At 41.2% G+C, this 18,607-nt stretch overlaps 1 protein-coding gene across 10 annotated transcripts in view; it reads left to right on the top strand.

Moving 5' to 3' along the window:
• EXOC2 (exocyst complex component 2) overlaps positions 1 to 18,607 on the top strand; it is a 155,924-nt gene that overhangs the window by 73,688 nt on the left and 63,629 nt on the right. For all 10 annotated transcript variants that reach the window (XM_030760199.2, XM_030760200.2, XM_089918181.1 and 7 more), the window contains 2 exons: positions 11,719 to 11,844; positions 16,480 to 16,604. In XM_030760199.2, the coding sequence (XP_030616059.2) occupies positions 11,719 to 11,844; positions 16,480 to 16,604 (251 nt within the window). The remainder of the gene's footprint in view (positions 1 to 11,718; positions 11,845 to 16,479; positions 16,605 to 18,607) is intronic.

Genomic DNA, 18,607 nt, shown 5'->3' with positions numbered 1-18,607 from the left:
TTTTAAAGCTCCCAGGAGACTGTGGTGCAGCCGGGGCTGGTAATCAGTGTGGTGGATGTGCTCTCGGGACTGAAGAGCCGTGATGAGCAAGACCCACATGGTCTCTGGCCTCTTGGAGCTTGTAGTCTAGTGAGAGAGACCTATGTCTTTAAACAATTCACATGTTGTTTATTACGTAAGTGTACTTGTGAAAGGTATTGCGAAGTGGGGAGTGCAGAACTCTGCCTCAGTCTCGTTAGCGGGAGGCCCAAGGAAGTTTCCTAGAGGAGGTGTTGTTGCCACTGAACCTAAATGAGGGATGTGAGTTTTCCAGGGAAAGAGCCACAGAGAAGTAGTCCAGAGACCCAGTAGGTGCTCAGTAAGTGCCACCCTTCCCCTCTCCAGTGAAGAGGCTGTAAATACAGTGATACAAACAGGATCACGGTCTGACAAACGTTTTCCCTACTCAGGCTTATAAGAAACAATCCAACTGTATGATTTAGTTCTGAAAATATTTGAATTTCTGGAAAGCATGTGTCATTTATGAAGACAGCATATAGACCATTTGAAATTGGAGAAGTGCCAGGAAAATTCATATGCCTTATTGTCACACCCATACCTGAAGGATCTAATAACCGATATTCCATCACTAAAGGTCTGAATCTTTCTTGAAGATAAATAGAGACACACCCTTACCTAATGGATTCCTGCCCTGCCATCTTGGTGTTATGTATTGCTATATGTATTTATCCAAAACTGCTGAAAATCAGCATTTCTGGAAGAAAAAAAAAAGACACTAGCTTCTGTGTAACTGGAGACCTGCCTTTTTATTCACTCTGACCAAGCCTGTTGTAGAAGTTGCCGCTCGCATATGAAGTACTTGGAGGAATGTGCATTACATGGATCCTTTTGTTAGTGATGAGGTTTACCTAAAGTTATTTTCATAAGTTGGTCTTTAAAATTAGGAAGTGAAACATAACAGTTTACGACTCTTTGAACTTACTCCACAGATTTTGTGACAATACAATGTAAATTTCCTAAATTCATTAGTCAGATGTTTATAGGTTAGGATTTAATCGTCCTTGACATTCAGAGGAACATCCTGAGCCGTGCCCACCTGTTGTCGGCAAACACGACTAATATGAACAGTATAGACAGTCCCAACAGATAACTGTCTTTCAGTTGGAAAGTTGGTGTGTTCTTTTGAGCTCACCATCAGAAGGAGTTCTTATTATTTTATTTTGGAGAATTCCAAACATACTTAAGAGCACCAAAGGTGATACCACAACCTCCCGTGTACCTGCCTAGTTTTGACAGTTATCCCCTCACAGCCAGTCTCGTTTTATCTACACCGCCTCCCTCACCCTGAATTATTTTGGAAGCAGGTCACATTATTTCATCCATAATTATTTCAGTATGTAATTTTCAAAGGTAAAGATGCTTTGTGAAAACTGTAACTAAAATACTATTATCATTACCTGAAATGTGGTTTCTTAATATCAAGTATTCAGTTAATTGTCAAATTCAAAAGCAGTTTAATACCTCCAGTATCTTTTTAAGTACACGGATACTATGTACTTAATGTGGCTTTTTAATCGATAGCCAGTGCAAAGGCAGATGATACGAGAAGTGACACAGATGGAGACAGAACTTGTGTTTCCTAGAAGAATTAGCCGTGGTGACATAGTGTCCACTTTGGCCACTTGGCACCTAGATGCCTTCCTGGTTGTTGTCATCAGAGTGTGCGTATGTCAGTGGACACGCCAGCTCTTTACTGTGCACCTGCCTACCCGTGTACAGGTAATGTCATTATATAGCATAGGCATGTGCATGTGTGGGTGTGTTTATGTAAGATATTGGCCTTAATTATACGTTTGCTGGGAATAAGTACAATTTTTCTTTCATGTAATCTACACCCGATTGTTCCCGATAGACTCCTAATTGATATTTATGAGCGTCCTAGTTAGGTGTAATAGAAATGCAGTCAGTATGAGGGCAAGTCTCCTAAACATCATTTGGACTTTCTGTTGGCCATCCTCTCGTAATCACAACATTTTGGGTCTGGAAGAAACCTGGGAAGTTGTCTGGTTTGGTACATGACTTGGATCTGTTTTGCACGTGAGGAAGCTGCCTCAGAGAAGCCAGGTGACGGACAGCCCAGCTTCTCCGTGTCCTGCATGGTGGTTCCACAGACCTCTCTGTGTTCTGTGGTTGAAGATAATATTTCATGAAGTGTGTTTCTGAACATGGTGACAGATGGCACGATGATGGCAGTGCCTTTTTGTGAAGCTGCATTGCTTTCATTCAGGTCTTCTCCAGAACCTATTTTCAAAATGAAAGCTTGTTGCATTCTAAATCTAAAGAATGAATTGTAAGTTCTTCTATTTGTTAACACCTGTACTTGGACTTTTAACACCAGAGAAATGCTTGTAACTGATTGATAACCCAGTCTTGTGAGGTGAAATACGATTTTAAAAAGATAGACTGTAAATATTTTAGACAGGAAAAGACTTCTTTGTGTCTTTGTAAGTAAAGCTGGTTTTTATGCATGAATTTAAGAAACCTAATTAACATACAAGTTTTTTTTTTTTTTTTAAGTCTTTACATGGTGCTTTGGGTTAAAATGTTAATTGTATTTAGTCTTGTGGTCTTCAAGAAAAGTTCATGAGCCAAGATGGTGATAGATTTTCAGAGACAGCAGTCCTACATAAAAAAGCCACATTTGTCCAGGTTACATTCTTCTGTATATGAAGCATTCATTGGTCAGCAGCATTCATTGGGTCATAGGGTTGATATTTTTATAAACACTGCATTAGAGCCTTCTCTGGATTCCAATTTTTATAATAATAACGCATACGAACCTGGTAGATGGTGCCCCTAGATGTTGCACACCAGGACACAGACAGGAGATGAGCATTACGCCTCAACACACCCTGCCAAGTATCCGGGAGTTCCTCACTCCGCTTCCGCGGCCTCCTCTGTAGCCCAAATGTGATCTTTCTGTTTTTCTAAGGGGAGACAAATAGGAGGAAAAAAACAAGAATAAAGATCAACATTAAAAAAAAAATTCATCTTGAAAGCATAAACACCTATGGAAGGGTCTGTTTTCTTCCAGCTTGAGCTAGTCAACTCTACAGCTTCTCTTCCAAAACTTTTACTGCCTTATAAGAAGTGTCATTTGTCTCTTAAAATTTCTGTGAAATAGGGCCAAAATTAGACTAAATCTTCAGGTTTCCTGTCAGGAAAAGCCTTTGGTTTAACCCCCTACGGACATTCTCAAACAGGATTTTGAAAGGTAGCCTTCAAAGGTGTGTTTTTTCCTTTGTTCTGAAAATGAGTTTAACTCTAAACTCATTTAAAATATGTGCTGACTACATGGGGTGACTCCAGGGAGAAGCATCTAGAGCAGTTATCTCTGCTTTCTGCTGTCTGCACCGCTAGGGCTTCCCAGAGGACATATTAGAGCAGAGGCAAGTGACGCATTTAGAATGGAAGCCATAGAGTCACACAGCAGAAGGGAACACATTTCCATGTGGCTCAGGTTCTCTTTGAAAACTTAGAGATACGTCACACCTGAAAGGTTTATTCTGAACCATCACAGTACGGATCTATTATAGAGGAAAAATGTTAAGAATAGAGGCTAATTATCTACTCTTTTAATTATTTCAAACAGAGCAGATTATTAATGACTTGCTGAAATAAAAAGGCTGTATTTTCAATTCAAGCTCATCAAATACATGCATAAAGTACATTTTAAATTTTTGTACAGTTTCATCAATTTAGTATAACTAAACTGTATTTTTTCTTGATATTTAAAAAATAAAGATGTGGCCTTTATGTAGATAATCACTGGGGTTAAAAAAATATAATTCTAGTATTTCCACAATTTGGCATCAGGTAGCTCCTGGGCACCAGATTAGGTTGCAAGCCTCCATTAGGAAATTGGCAGCAGATTCGTCAGATCGTCTACGTAACTACAAAAATGTTTCTATGTTTAAAAATTTAGACAGTAAACGTTTATACATAGATTTCTAATAAAATTTCTAATTTTTTATTTTAAAGTTGTTAGCATGAGGTTGTACATTAGGAAGCTTCTTTTATGAAGTTTCTTTTTTGGAGATTTAAAAAGTAGTTTCTCTCCTGAATGTTTATTATACCAACGTGAAACCAGAATGATAGACGTTGATTTAAAAAGAAGAAAAGGCACAGCTCCTGCAAGTACAGGTAGGCGACACTGGTTTGGTCTCCACCTTCCCGTCCCTGTGACTGAGTCCTCCCGATGTGAATTGTGCTTTACCTGCTCACTGTTGCTTCAGTTGGCCTTAGAAGAGGCAGTGCTTCTAAATACTTGTAGTGGGATTTTATTCACTTACTTTGAGATTCGTAAGCCATAAAGGATATACAGAAGAAGGTAGATTCAGGAGAGAGGAACAGAAGAAAAGTACCAGTTTATGACTGTAATAGCAAAAATCTTCTCTCCAGCAAAGTGGTGGTCTGGTTTTCCTTTCCCTTTTGTCCTTTTTCTCAGAAAGAGAAGAAACCTAGGTGATACTCAGTGTGCCATGAATTAGATTCACAGTGCATCCTGTTAGAAATTGTCGCTGTTGTTTGTAAACAGTATAAGTTTACATAAGCAGTTTTAATTACCTGACAGCTTAGCAGGATTTTACGTGATTGTAAATTTGTTTTTTAATCTAATTTGAAAAGACAAATTTAGCTTCCAAATTAAAATGAGGACTAGTAATTAATACTAGTAATTTAAACAGTTTTTTAGAAGTCGGTAAACTAGCACTTGAGCATTTGATTTACTGTTCAAATAGCACAGCGTTCATTCACAGGTCCTGTCAGTGCTTCCCCAGCTGTTGGGTATGGTTGGAGGAGTGAGACTTGCCTCGTTTTGTGCTCGGTTCTGGTCACCTGGTGGCAGCGTCTGTCTGTGTCAGGTCAGACAGGGCAGCAGGGCTTCCGTCAGGAGGACCTCTCCGCGTGACGTCCCAGCGCTGGGTCTTTTCTGCTTGGCTCACTGTCTGTCTGCGGGGAGACACACCTCCAGCCTTCAGAGAAAACGGCTTTGACAGTAAATGCCCCGCACACCTTGAATTGCTAGCATTGCCTGGTAATTTTAGAATATTCAGGGGTACAGATATTTTATGTCTCCTGTTGTCATTTTTGTAATAATTCTATTGCTTATACAGTCTAAGTAGGTGCTCTCTACTTAAATCTGTATATAACTGCAGAAAAGGGTCGTACTTAAATAAAAGCATAAATAATTTGGTTTTGGTTATTCACCTAACCAGCTTGTTACGATGTATGGTTCTTGCTTATATAGCCAATGTTAGCTGAGAAGTGCTTCTTCAAGGTTCACACCTGTAGTCTTGCTTTTAAAATACGTCTCTTCCTTTCAGCTTTTTTCCGAACGATGTTGGAATACAGTTCAGAATTTGGCCCGCAGCCCTAAGAAGTGGAGTGAGGTTATGCGGCCTGTTAAATACGCCTTCCTTGGTTTAATTTGGATTAAACGATCCCCTTTAAATTGAGGAAGTACCCCATAGGAACTTTAAATGTATGTATAGAAGCATCAGATCAAAAAGAACATTCTTATCTGTGGACACAGTCTCATTCTTGGAGGTTGGTAGCTGCCTTGCTGCACCCACCCCATCCCAGTCACCGACCTTTGTGTGTGCTGTGCTTGACAGGAGTCCAGCCGGCCTGTGTCTGCAGAGGCTCCTGGCCCCGAGCACGGTCAACAAGTGGCAGGGGGTGGTCCGGCTGCTGCTCAGGACAGGGGCCTGCTGTGCGCAGGAAAGTGTGTTTGGAGGTGTTTCGGGCTGAGGAAGTGGGCCACCTGGAGAGTTGGCTGTAGACCAGGGCTCCCCGTACCACGTGGGCTGGGAGAAAGCTGGGCGGGAGGCCGGGGGCCGAGTACACATGGCGGATGTATCACCTGGCTCACATCTGCAGGCCTCCCCCTCCGCAGAAAAGCCTCTCCTGCCCTTTGTGTCTCAGGGAGTCTGGTAAACACATACTGACCACTGCATTTAAAGAAGGGAGAGCGCACCCAGATAGCTGGAGTTGAAAGGATTTGGCTGATGTGTGATATGGAATCCTTGGTATAACAAGCATTTCTTACAAATCTTCCTAAAGCCATTATCAGTTTTTTGTCGGACTCAGAGTTTTAAGGTAAACCCTTAAGTTTTTGAGCTTTGCAGAAAATCTTGCCATATCTCTTAAGTTCGCATAAAGCTGAAGACTTTTTATCTGGTAAAAATCTCATAGTTGGAAAAAAAATAGCAAATCTTTCAACTCGTTCATAGCAAATTGTGAAAGATAAATAGTTTTTCTTTTAGAAAAGTAATACGCTTTAAACTTGGTTTCTGTGCTGCCACTTTCACTCTTGGTGAAGCAGCTGGGATTGTTAGTGTTCTGAGGAAAGTTACTTCTGCAACTTCTGAAGACAGATTTTCTGTTTTTCTCTTATTAAAAGTAAATTTCTGTTTTGTTTATATAGTATTCCAAAGGTGATTTTTCTAATTTTATATTTATTTGTAATCTGTTAAATTTCTCCTGCATACTCACAATTAGAAAAATAGTTCCCTTTGAGAATGCTGGTAGCATGTTTTAGAAGCTTTATTTAAACCGGAGAAAAAGAATGTTGACTCAAGTGTGTCAACGAAAATAAACGATCTGTAATGGGAAAAGAATTTTATTTGATAGAAAAGAGTTTTATTTGAGCCAAACTGAGGACTGTAGCCCAGAAGACAGCCTCTCAGATAACTCTGAGGAACTGTTCCAGAGAAGCATGGTTTTCAGCACAGTTTTATATCTTGTCAGAAGAAAGAACATCAAACACGTCAGGGATACAGACCAGCATGTACACGGCGAGTCAGTGTGGCCTTGGCACCTGGGAAGGGAATCTCACCATTCAAGAAGGACCAGCATTGGTGGCCCAGGGAGACAGGCATTTTATCTTTACTTTTAGCGTGGACATTCTTTACTTCTGGCCACTGTGCCCTTTTCTGTAATAATTAAAGCAGACGTACAATGTATGTTTGATTGAACAGCCACAAACAGGCTGTTCCAGTTAGTATAAAATGCAAGTTAACGCGTGTATAAGCCAGAATGTCTTCCCCAGACCTCAACATGTGAACGTTTCTTCTATCAAGTGTCAGTAATTAAGAAGTTTAGTCATTTTTAAAAAAATTTTAAGTGTTTAAAAGAGTTTTTCTTCCAAGATGCTTCTTCCAAGCATATGTAGATAAGATATATATGTTTTCTTTGATGTATTGGTAAAAACTCAAATATTAGTTCATGGAATTTAGAAGATACAGCTATACCCTAGGATTATTTAGTTCTAGAATTTTTTTAGTATCCTTTTTTTTTTTTTTTTTCCCCCTACAAACACCATATAGAATTTTAGGACTGGAAATACTGTACTGATGGAAGTGTTGCTGTGTGAAGTTTTGTCAGGAGAGCAATCTTTCCCCATAGTTATTCCTCAGATAACTTGGACAGATTGCAGCCAAGTAATCTTGATCTTATCAGCACACTGTCATTTGAGGGTATTTATTGGTTACTCTGCTTGGTGCCTCTAAAATAGCCAAGCTGTAAGGTCCACAATAACAAGTATGAAATCCTAGTGACGTTTTCCCTGTTACTGTTTTTGTCGCCTTTAATATTTTCTTGATGAAATTTCCTTTTACGACTTAACGCTCACGTGTGCTCTCTGTGTAGAGGCAGAGACTGTTTATACATTTAAACAGCACTGCTAATCATCACCCTCAGTTGTCTCAAACTATTCCAGGGAGCGGAATAAGCGGTGGTTCAAAGTTTCAAATTCAGATTTTGTATCATAGAATCAGAATTTTAGAGCTAAAAAAGACACTAAGGCTTGTGTAGTTCAAGCCCTGATTTTTACAGGTGAAGAAGCATATGCCGCCTGTGACTCCTTCTGCCACAGAGTGGGGGCCCCTGGGATAGGGAGCAGTTGTCAGCGTGAGCACAGATGAGGGAAAGCTGGGCTGTGATCCTATTTGAGAAAAACTTTCGTCAGGGATAAAATCGTAGGAGCAGTTCATTTCTAGAGAAAATCTACTCTCAAGAAAACAAATGACCTCCCATAACTCATTAATGCAGTTTTAGGTTAGAAAAAGACAAAGTCAAACACAATTTTACAAAAACTTTAGGCTGTGTCACCTGCAGAACATCTTAGTGCAAACTGAGCTTCTAATGAAAAACCCAAGTCCTGTGTATATATGTATTGAACACCATCCTTAGGTGGATATCAGGGCAGATAATTTAGTGTTTTCAGGGAAAATATACGAAGTAACATAATTTTCATTTGTGTATGGTCTGCACATAAATAAGAGCATGATATTATGAAACTTCCTAGTTACTCTCATTTATAACAGTATATTTTATATAACATTTCTCTTAAACATATCAAGAGATACTGCTATCGTATTGTGAGGTAAAACAGTCAAGAGCAAATGAACGGATTTCTTATATTTTAAAACCTTTTGCTGATTTTATGTTACAGAAACTTTTTTTCATCTTTTTCTTTCTTTTATAATAATGTTTGTTTATCATCAGAAGCACTTCATATTTGTAATAATTTTGTGGGGTATAAATATCGTCATGTAATTTAAGTTTAAAAGGAGTGTCAGAATCCTCAAGTTTTTTTTTTTTTCTTGACACTTGATAGTAAATAATTTCTGACAACTGAGATTTTAAATGTTTTCATTAATTTTCTCCTCAAAGGACAATCCTCCTAATTCCCCATAAGATTACTCATTGCAAGACTTTCTCTGACCAGAGAAAGGAGCAGTCTGTTAGAGGAGAGCGAGTTCTGGGCTCAGGCCCGGGCTCCCACTGCAGGGCTGGTCCCCGGGCTGTGCAGGGCACCACCTGCCGGACCCTCGGCCCAGCACGCCCACAGACGCGTCTGTCCCCAGGGTCTGGGGGCCGTCCTCTCCCTGCTACTGTGCTGTCCTTGCTGCCATTCGACAGACACTTCCAAATAAGAAATTAGTTCTTGGTAAGCTTTCTTTTCCTGATATCGTAGAAAATGATGATATGGTTTCTAATAGAAGGAACGCATGTTCTTAATAGTTTCTGCCATTAAAGGGAAAAATAAATCAGTCTTTTAACAGTTTCAAAATTCAAGTTTATTTAAATTAAACTATACAGGACTTAATATCATGCATTTAAATTAATGCTGTAAACACACCAGTTACGGGGAAAAACTTTTTCTGAGGATCTACTTAATGATCATTGTATATTTTTGTAGGAATGGTATACAGTGTGTATTCAGGAAACTAGGAGGTTTTCCTTCTAATCAAAAATTTATAGTCCTGAAACCTTCAAGGGTAGTAACTTATAACGTTTTGAATTAAAGCATTCTCTTCTTGCACCTTTCAATATACATGTTTACATAAATTACACATTTTATACAAATACTTAATATGGTGCCAAGTTTGGGCTTTTTTACATTTCCTTTTTTATATAAATTGATCTATTTTTTTTTGGCTGCGTTGGGTCTTTGTCGCTGTGCGCGGGCTTTCTCTAGTTGTGGCGAGTGGGGGCTCTTCTTCATTGCGGTGCGCGGGCTTCTCTTGTGGAGCGCTGGCTCTAGGTGCATGGGCTTCAGTAGTTGTGGCATGCGGGCTCAGTAGCTGTGGCCACAGGCTTAGTTGCTCCGTGGCATGTGGGATCCTCCCAGACCAGGGCTGGAACTTGTGTCCCCTGCATTGGCAGGCAGATTCCCAACCACTGCGCTACCAGGGAAGTCCCTACATTTCCTTTTAAAATATGTCAGAAAATTGATATTTTGATATTAATTTCTTGAATGCTACAATTAATAGCAGTGGTGACTCTGTAAACTTCAGAGGAAAATGTCATAAATCTTCAAAGCTTGCACACAAATCCCTCTTTGAGATGGGGAAAAAATCAATTATAAAAAACATTATTTCTCCATCTTTGTGTTTTCTTACTCTCATTTTTCTTGCTATTTTAAAATATTGAATTCTACAAGTCTTATCCTAGATTTAATGTGTTCCAAAGTAGAAGTGCATGTAAATAAAGCATTTAGCATAGTAGGTGAAACATCATGGGTATTTAATAAAATGCCGTTCCACTGAAAATATCTGTTCAAATGACTTGGTTTCTATTTCTGTAAAACCTGCCTGGTAGAATCTGTGAGGAGGCGGGGAGATAGCTCATACCGTATCATGCTGAGTGGCTCATGATGGGAGGAGCCATGAAAGCAGACTCTTTGCTTATATTGTATTCACTTATGTCTTGATTTTCTGCCTCCACTGCCAGGATGTAAACACCTTGAGGACAGGCCTTTACCTGTTAACCCACCGCCATATCCCAGGGGCCTGCAATTCCTGGCACATGGGAGGGCTCAGTAAAGACTTGTTTGATGCTACTGAATAACTGACACTATCATTGGCATAAAATCATTATTTTATAAATGGGTTTCATCTTTTGCCCTTGGAAACAAATCTATACGCTTTTCATATTCTGTTAAGTTATAAAACAAAGGAAGAGCATTCTTATTGAATAATTTAGTATCAGTCACTCAGTGTATATTGAAGGAATTATATGCAGAAGATCCAGCTGTGGACAGAGACTTAATATTGATCCTTATCCCCGAGAAGTTCTGATTGGAACTGTTAATGAACAGCAGAAGGCAGAATGTTGAGTCAATGAGACGGTGTTCATTCGGAGGGCAGGGAAAGTAGGCAGCACTTTGAGCTGGGACAGCAGGAGGCGACTTGTGTTTATTAACAGGATGGGGAGGATGATGAAAAGGGTAGGAAGTGAGGCAGGAAAATGAAAGATGCATTTTCATAGTGTCCTCTGCACCGTAAGCACCCTGTAAATGTTTATTGAATTCAGCTTGTTTTGGAGGTCTTTGAATGCTCAGCCGCAGAGCTCAGAGTGCTGGTTATAGCAACTCTGCAGGCTGACAAGGCGAATTCTACCCATAATGCCAGCCTCTCACTAACAGGATTAGCAACACGGGATTCCATTCCTGGTGACTCTGGAGAACCATCTTAGAAAAAGTGTTTCCTGGTTCTTAGATAATTTGGGTTGGAATTCTGAGGGTTTTCTGGAAGACTTCTGAGAAGAGAATCAAGATAGCAGTATTTTGGTGGTATTAATCCAGGACAATAAAGAGAATGTCTTGACATTCTCTAGTGAAGTGTTAGGCTTCTAGAATATTAAGTGTGGGGTGAAAAGGGTCCCAACTAGGTGGCTGGCAGTGGGAATAGAAATAAGAAATCACATCCCACATTGCAAAGAAAGAAGTTGTGGTATTTGGAGATTTAAATTTTAAGGGGGAAGTCAAAGATTTATGCTGTTAAGTCTGCTCCATTAAACCCTGTACCCTCCTTTCCAAGTGCCAAGTTGCTTTTCAAAAAAGAATTTTTCATCCTGATTTTTATGTTTATGGAACCCCCTCCCCTCCGTTTTGCTGAACATTCATTCTGAAATGATATGTAAGTTACATGTCTGTATTAAGCCAGAGTAATAGATTTAATCCTCCAAATCTGTATGGTGGGAGTGACTTTTAAAAGCTATTTAGAGAAAATATTTCTGGTTTTACTTTAGTAGATGTCTTCTTTAAAAAAAAGAATGGAACGGTTGAGCAAGAAATCTCTCAGAGAAGAGGTCCATTAAATCACTTAGTAAGCTCTGTGAGTCCATGGAAACGCTGCTTCTCTCTTCCAGGGCCACCGGGCCTTCACAGCGCCACGCTGGACCTGGACGGCGACGTGCGTGCCTCCTTGCCGGGTCATCTAGGCCAGACGGCGTCTCTGAAGAGGGGTAGCAGCTTTCAGCCTGGTCGAGATGATGGTGAGTGTCTCCCTCCCACTTGTATCTTTTAAATTTGTACTCGTGTAATAGCCAGCATTTTTCTCTTGGAAAATTCCATAATTACCTGTGTTACTGCTGCTGGGTATTACCAGCCATCATCCCTTCTACTTAAGCAACTACCCAGTAATTAAATTTAGATAATTAAAATGAATTTTACATTGTACATTAAAGAAATGCCATTTGATTTTTTAGTAAGTCATTTCATTGGGCACAGGTCAGTGTTATTCAACACATTTCTGTGGTTGAATTTTTAAAGATACGCCACAGAAAAAATTATTTGAGAACGTCTTTAGGATGAAGGTTGCAACGAAAGTGAATCTCTGTAGTCAGTACAGAAAAATAGTAGACACCTTTTTAATGAATTTTAAAATTTGGTTTGAAAAGAGTTGTTTGTTTATTACCCATAAATTAGTTGCTAATCATTTTTTCTACGCTAAGGCATCTCACATTGTAACTGTGTTACATTTCTTCCTGAGGTTGACATTTATCTTTTGTTTGTTTACCTATATGAGATACAAAACATGTTGGTTATAATGCATTTGTGTACCAATTAGATGCTGTTAGTCACTGGTTACTTACAACCTCAATAATAGATAAAAGAAATGCAAATAAGGTAATAGAAATACCTTACTTCTTATTAAGTTCAAATACCTCTAAAGATTATTTCAAAGTATTTCATATTATTCTTCTAAGTACTGGAGTAGAGATATTTTTTCTGTAGTTCTATTAATAATATGAATGAATGTCCATCATAAGCACTAAAATCAAATGATACATTTGCACTAAATGAAGGGATTCCATAACTGTCAGTGTGGCTGCTTCTTGTCCTGTTCCATTCTCCACCCAGCCCACCAAACTCTAGAATAAACACCGGAAAGAGCAGAACTGTTTGATTCTGTACATTGTGGTACCGTGTAGCCCTCTAAGCAGATATAGCCAGGGCCTGACCCTGAAGTGCAACCCACCTGAGTTTCAACAAAATACTTCCTTTCTTTAATGAGTAGGATGACACATGATCTGTGAAAACCCTTTCCACACCCCTTCCTTGCCCTTATGTGATTCACTACCACTCGTTGACATGCTAACAGGCTTAAAACAGTTAGAAATTATACTTGAGACTGACTGTAATGAATTACATCATCTTGAACATTTCAAATTTATCCTGCCTGGGGTTTGTCAAGCTTCTTGCATCAATTTTATCAAATTCTGGAAATTTCCATCAAATTTGCAAAATTTTTGGCTATCATTTTGTCAGATATCTTTCTGCTCTGCTTCCTTTTCTGGAATCCCAACTGCATGTATGTTAAGCCAGTGGATTATCCTGTAGATCACTGAGGACCTGTTCCCCACCCCAGTTTCTCCACTCTGTGCTCCACTGTAGAGTTAATTGTTATGCCTTCAACTTCTCTGATCTTTTATCTTCAGCGTCTAAGCCAAAAGTTTCATGTACGTTTTCATCTCTAGAAGTTCCATTTGGTTCTTTTAAATATCTTCCCTTTCTTTCTTCATTATTTCACGTTTTCCTTTACTTGAACATTGTCCTTATAGGTTAATTCTCTCTCTGTCATTTGTGGCTCTGTTACTCTTGACTAGTTTTCTCCCTGGTTTCTGGTTCTGATTCTCCTTCCCCTTTTAGCCTGGTTAATCGTGTTTCATTGTTTCTCAGACACTGGGAATGTTCAGTGTTGAGTGTCTGGGTTTTGTTCTCTTCCTTTAAAGAGTGTGCGACTTTGTTTTACCTGTTACTTGCAAATAAGTTTGATTCATCCAAGGCCTGTGGTTAGTTGCTGGAGCAGTAGCCTGCCTTCTAGGGAGACTTGAGGCCACTCCTGAATGGCCTGGGGTCACTCAGGAGGACTGCTCCCCCACCCCCCACCCCGTGTGATTCCTGGGAACCCTTGGCCTTACTACTCCCTGGCTGCTCTTTGCCTGGCTGTGAAGTTCACTGGACATGAGCATGACTTAGGAAGACTCTTATGTGGATTCTGGGAGCTTTTTTCCCACGTAGTTCCTCCCTCCTTTCCAGAACTCTTCCATGTATCATCCACTCACCCCCGCTGCCCTGAACTTCATCTTTCCAACTCCGAAAGCCCACTGAGCTTTGCTTCAGTTCCTCCTCCCTTGACCTCTCTTGTCTAGAAATGGCAGGCAGAAATCCAGAGCAGTTGTGGGCTCCCCACCTGTTCCCTTCCCCTTCCCTTAGGGATCACAGTCTTGTGCTGCCTATGAAATGCTTGTTTAGATATTCCCCCACCCCCACCCCCACCCCCGCCCCACAGTTTTCTAGTTGTTCACGACCAGAGGTTAAATCCAGCCCTTGTTACTCCAGCATGGCTAGAAGTGAAAGCAAAGTAAGTCAGCTTTAATTTCTCCAGAGTTATTACTTGGAATTGGAACATTATGAGGGATTGCTTGCAGTAAACAATAGCTGTGAATAAAGTTGAGGAAGCTCATTCTTGATCTTGTGATCAAAAAAAGCCTACGTTATGACTTCTGTTGAGACAAATTAGATACTCCTGCCATATTCCCTTAGTTCTTTTCATCAGTCTTAGAAGATAACTCTTAAAGTTATTCTTTCGGTGATAGAGCATGTGGGAATTTTATCAATAAGAAAAGAAAATCCAAAATCATTTTTTAGTTATAACGATCAGAATTTGGATGTAGTAGGCTTAGAAGGAACAAGGGGAAAGGGCTCTCAGTACACACATACACACGTGGGTGTAAAGAATCTGCTGGTGATAAAAAGATCAAAAACACATGACCCTCAGAATTGTTCCCTGTCACCGGGCAGGAGGCTGCAGGAGCCCGTGTGCTTTCCGAGAGCCCTGGTGCCTGAGTGCCAGCCCCTCGGTAACACGGCCCTGCAGCCAGTGTGCGCCTCTGGCGGGGACGCTCCATCCCAAGGGGAATTCAGACAAAATCATTTTATCAGTTTATCTGCTATAGAAAGATTCAGCCAATGGAATCCAGAATCTTTTTGGAAGCCTTTTGGAATTGGTTTGTTTTTATTTATACTTGTCCAGATACTTGTCCCATCATAAAATCGTTTCACATAGAATACTTGTTAATTTTTTTTCTTTTTTTATATACATTTATTTATTTGTTTTTGTCTGCCTTGGGTCTTCATTGCTGCACGCCAGCTTTCTCTAGTTGTGGCGAGCGGGGGCTACTCTTTGTTGCGGTGCACGGGCTTCTCATTGCAGTGGCTTCTCTTGTTGCGGAGCATGGGTTCTAGGCTCATGGGCTTCAGTAGCTGTGGCTCGCGGGCTCAGCAGTTGTGGCTCACAGGCTCTAGAGCGCAGGGTCAGTAGCTGTGGTGCACGGGCTTAGTTGCTCCGCGGCATGTGGGATCTTCCCAGACCAGGGCTCAAACCTGTGTGCCCTGCACTGGCAGGCAGATTCTTAACCACTGCGCCACCAGGGAAGCCCAGAATACTTACTAATTAGTGGATTCAACAAGAGAGAAGCTGAGTTTACTTCCTATTTGTTTATTTTGTGGTTTTTAAAAAGATTTCTTTTTAAGTGGTGAGAAGGCAGTGTTCCCTCTTTCCCTTGGGGTGGAGGCATCCTCTGTGCCGACTGCTCTTGGGAGCAGGTGGTGTGTGTGCAGGACGTGTGCGCACACAGAGCCACCTGGCTGTCTCAACTTCAGACCAAGGGGCACTCGTCAGCTTGGGTCACTTTCACGTGTTCCCCGCAGACCTGGCCGAGGATCTGTGAGCTCGGGAGCCCGATGAGCTCTCCCACCAGGGAATGCAAACCGGAGATCAGTTCGGCTGCAGGAGCATGGATCTTTTGAAACTAATTTTCAAAAAATTAGTCTTTCGAAATTAATTTTGGGGACTATCCCGTGTAAGAGTCTGCTTGCACCCTTATGAGGTGGGTCTTCTAAAGCTTCAGGTTTTAGATCTTGTCCTGTCTCCTGCCTTGTCCTTGGCCTGTGATACCGGAGCTGTGGCCACGCCAGGTCTGCTACTGCCACCGTTGGAAAGCAGCTCGTGTCAGTCCATGTTGAGTTGGTCTGTAGGTGATAAAGGGTGGGGGGATTGGGAAATGGTTGGTGCTCGCAGACCTAATACTTTCACCTTTATTCCCTCGAACTTATTCTTCCCACAAGAAATCTGTCAGACCTTGTTTCCCACTTTCTACAATAGCTGCGTTAAATGATGTGTTATCCAAGAGGCTTCAGTGTTTTTACTTTCTGTTAAATGTATTTGTTATGGGAGGAGTTTTTAATTACATGACTGTGCTTGAATATGTCCCTTTATGATAATTTGATTCCTTACTGAGTTTCCACCACTGAGTTACAACCTGAAGACAACAGGGTTGGAAAGCCGAAGCCCCTCCTCTGTGAAGGTCTCCTGTCCTGCCTCCGCTCCCCACTTGCCCCGCCAGACCCGCTGAGCAAGCAGGCCCCTCTGCTCACTGTGCCGCCACAGGCGTTGGTAGTTGGTGGGAAAAGGAAATACGGGTCTATCAGCAGATTAAAGCTCTGCAGCCCAAGTGGGACAGCATGGGGCACGCTTTTAGGTGGGGGAGCAGCAGTATGTTCAAACGCATTTTTAGTCTTGATTCCAAAGGATATTAATAGTATTTTATTCTTTTCCTCTTTAGCATGGAGATACCAAACTCCCCACCGGGTGGCATTTGTTGAAAAATTGACCAAGCTTGTTTTAAGTCAGCTGCCCAACTTCTGGAAACTCTGGATTTCATATGTTAACGGAAGCCTTTTCAGTGAGGTATGTGTACAGATTTGACTATAGTTGTAGCTAAGTCGTGGATTTCTAGTCTTAAAAATTTTAGATTTTGAAGTGACTTTTTTAAAGCCTCAGAAGCCCAAAGCCTCTAAGTATTGTCAGATGTTTTAAGATTAGTAGAAAATGCTGTAAAGCCCTAACACTTAATAGCTGTATGGCCTTGAACAAGTTACTCAACTCTTCCGGGAGTCACTGTCCTTGATTGTAAAGGAGAATAGTGAGGGTGTCTCTCAGAAGGCAGGGGTGAGTGCTCAGGGAAACAGTGGCTTAAAGAATAAAAGAATCTGAATTGAGTATAATGCCAGTCAGGCCATGTGGTGGATGAAACTGTCGTGCAATTGATGATGGACAGGTGATACAACAAGGATCAAATGTTTGCATCTTGCACATGGGTCTCAAGTGAGAGGGAACTTCCTAGTTGGAAAGAACTTAAAGATCCTGTTTTCTGGCCCCTATGTGATCAGCCTGGAGAAGTTGTTTAAGGCTTTACACTCTCACAAGTTGCACGTGTACTTAGTGTCCTAATCATGTATAATTGGAGCACAGAAATTACGGGCGTAAAGTAACGACTCTTGACTTTTGTGCGTAGCACACAGATTCGGACTTGTCACTCAGTTGTCTCACGTCAAGTGCCCATGACAGGCCTCCAGGTCCCAGAATATAGACTCTGAGGCCCTTTGCCTGGAGCTCTGGTGGCTCAGGAGAAGACAGCTCTGGTTTCGTATCTCCAGGGAGACTCTTCACAGCCCTGGGGAAGCTGGGAGAGGCGGGGTCTTCCTGGGGCTAGTGCACTTGCCAGCACAAAACCGCTTTTGCTCTTTTACACCAAGGACACCCCTGCAGTTTGACAGAAGGTGGTGGGTGTCTTGGTTCTCCAGGATCCATCCAGTCTCCTTTGACCATGGATGCATGCTCATGCTGCTATTAAAGAAGTTTGCCACTATCTCTTTTCCTTTTAACGTGGTAGATCCCTAGATGTTTGTTTAAATGAAAGGTTAGTTATCTAAACCATAAAATTTACTTAGTACATGAAAAACAGAAAAACAATAGTGCATGCAAAAAAACAGACTCCTTCATGCAGAAAAACCTATCTCTTAAGCATGAGTTATCCCTGTATTTTTTTCTTAAACGTTAATTTCAGCAGTGTATCAGTTACTGACACATTCAAATATTATAGCAATAAATAACATACCTCACAACTCTTTCATGTCCATTTTGTATTACCTGGTTATTATACAAAAGCTCTGTTGAAAAGTTCACTGTACAGAGAAAGTCAGTCTTCCATAAAATATGTGTAGAGTTTGGCTGGCCTTCATTGCTGCCTGAAGAAGAGAGTGCCTTTAGGTGTCCTGAAAAGAGTTTTCTCAGCGTTGTGCTTTCAGACGTGCCCGATCAGCCCGCATTTTTGTTCATGGCAGCTGGATGAGAGTGGCGGCCTCTGGTGGGGAAGGTTTGGGTTTCTTGCCTTTTGCTGCAGTGGGGGACAGCCACCCCCTCCTGCCGTGTTGTACCCTCCTCCTCTTACCTGCTCCCTCTAAAGCAGAGCTCTTGTGAGACTGGAAAGGGGAGGTGCTTCCACGCCAGTGCCTGGACAGCTGTGTTCACAGCGTCTCTTGCAGAGCGCCAGGGTTAGAGTAGAACACCCAGTGTGTGTCGCTTACTGGCTGTGACCTTGGGCAGATACCGTTACTTCTCAGCCTACTTCCAGGGGGATGGTTTGGGAATTAGATGAGTTAATATTAAGTGAAGTGCTTATAACAGTGTCGGGGAGATAAAAAAGAATTTGCTCTTATTATTTGGAGTAAATATTTATTCCAGTATTTGAAGTGTCATTGGCCTGGCACACAGTAGGTGTTTCATGAACAAAGCTTAGTAGTGGTGAGAAGTGTGGGACTGATGTAGAACAGAGACGTGCTGAATGTTGCCAAGGCGGGTTCTCACATGTGAGGGAGCAGAACCCAGGAAACGTCTGGAAACCTAGTTTT

This window comes from Delphinapterus leucas, chromosome 10 (assembly GCF_059928025.1).
Source record: "Delphinapterus leucas isolate spDelLeu-1000000601 "Yukka" chromosome 10, BTC_Dleu_Yukka2, whole genome shotgun sequence".
Taxonomy (NCBI): Eukaryota; Metazoa; Chordata; class Mammalia; order Artiodactyla; family Monodontidae; genus Delphinapterus; species Delphinapterus leucas.
This window is presented reverse-complemented; position numbering and strand designations above follow the sequence as displayed.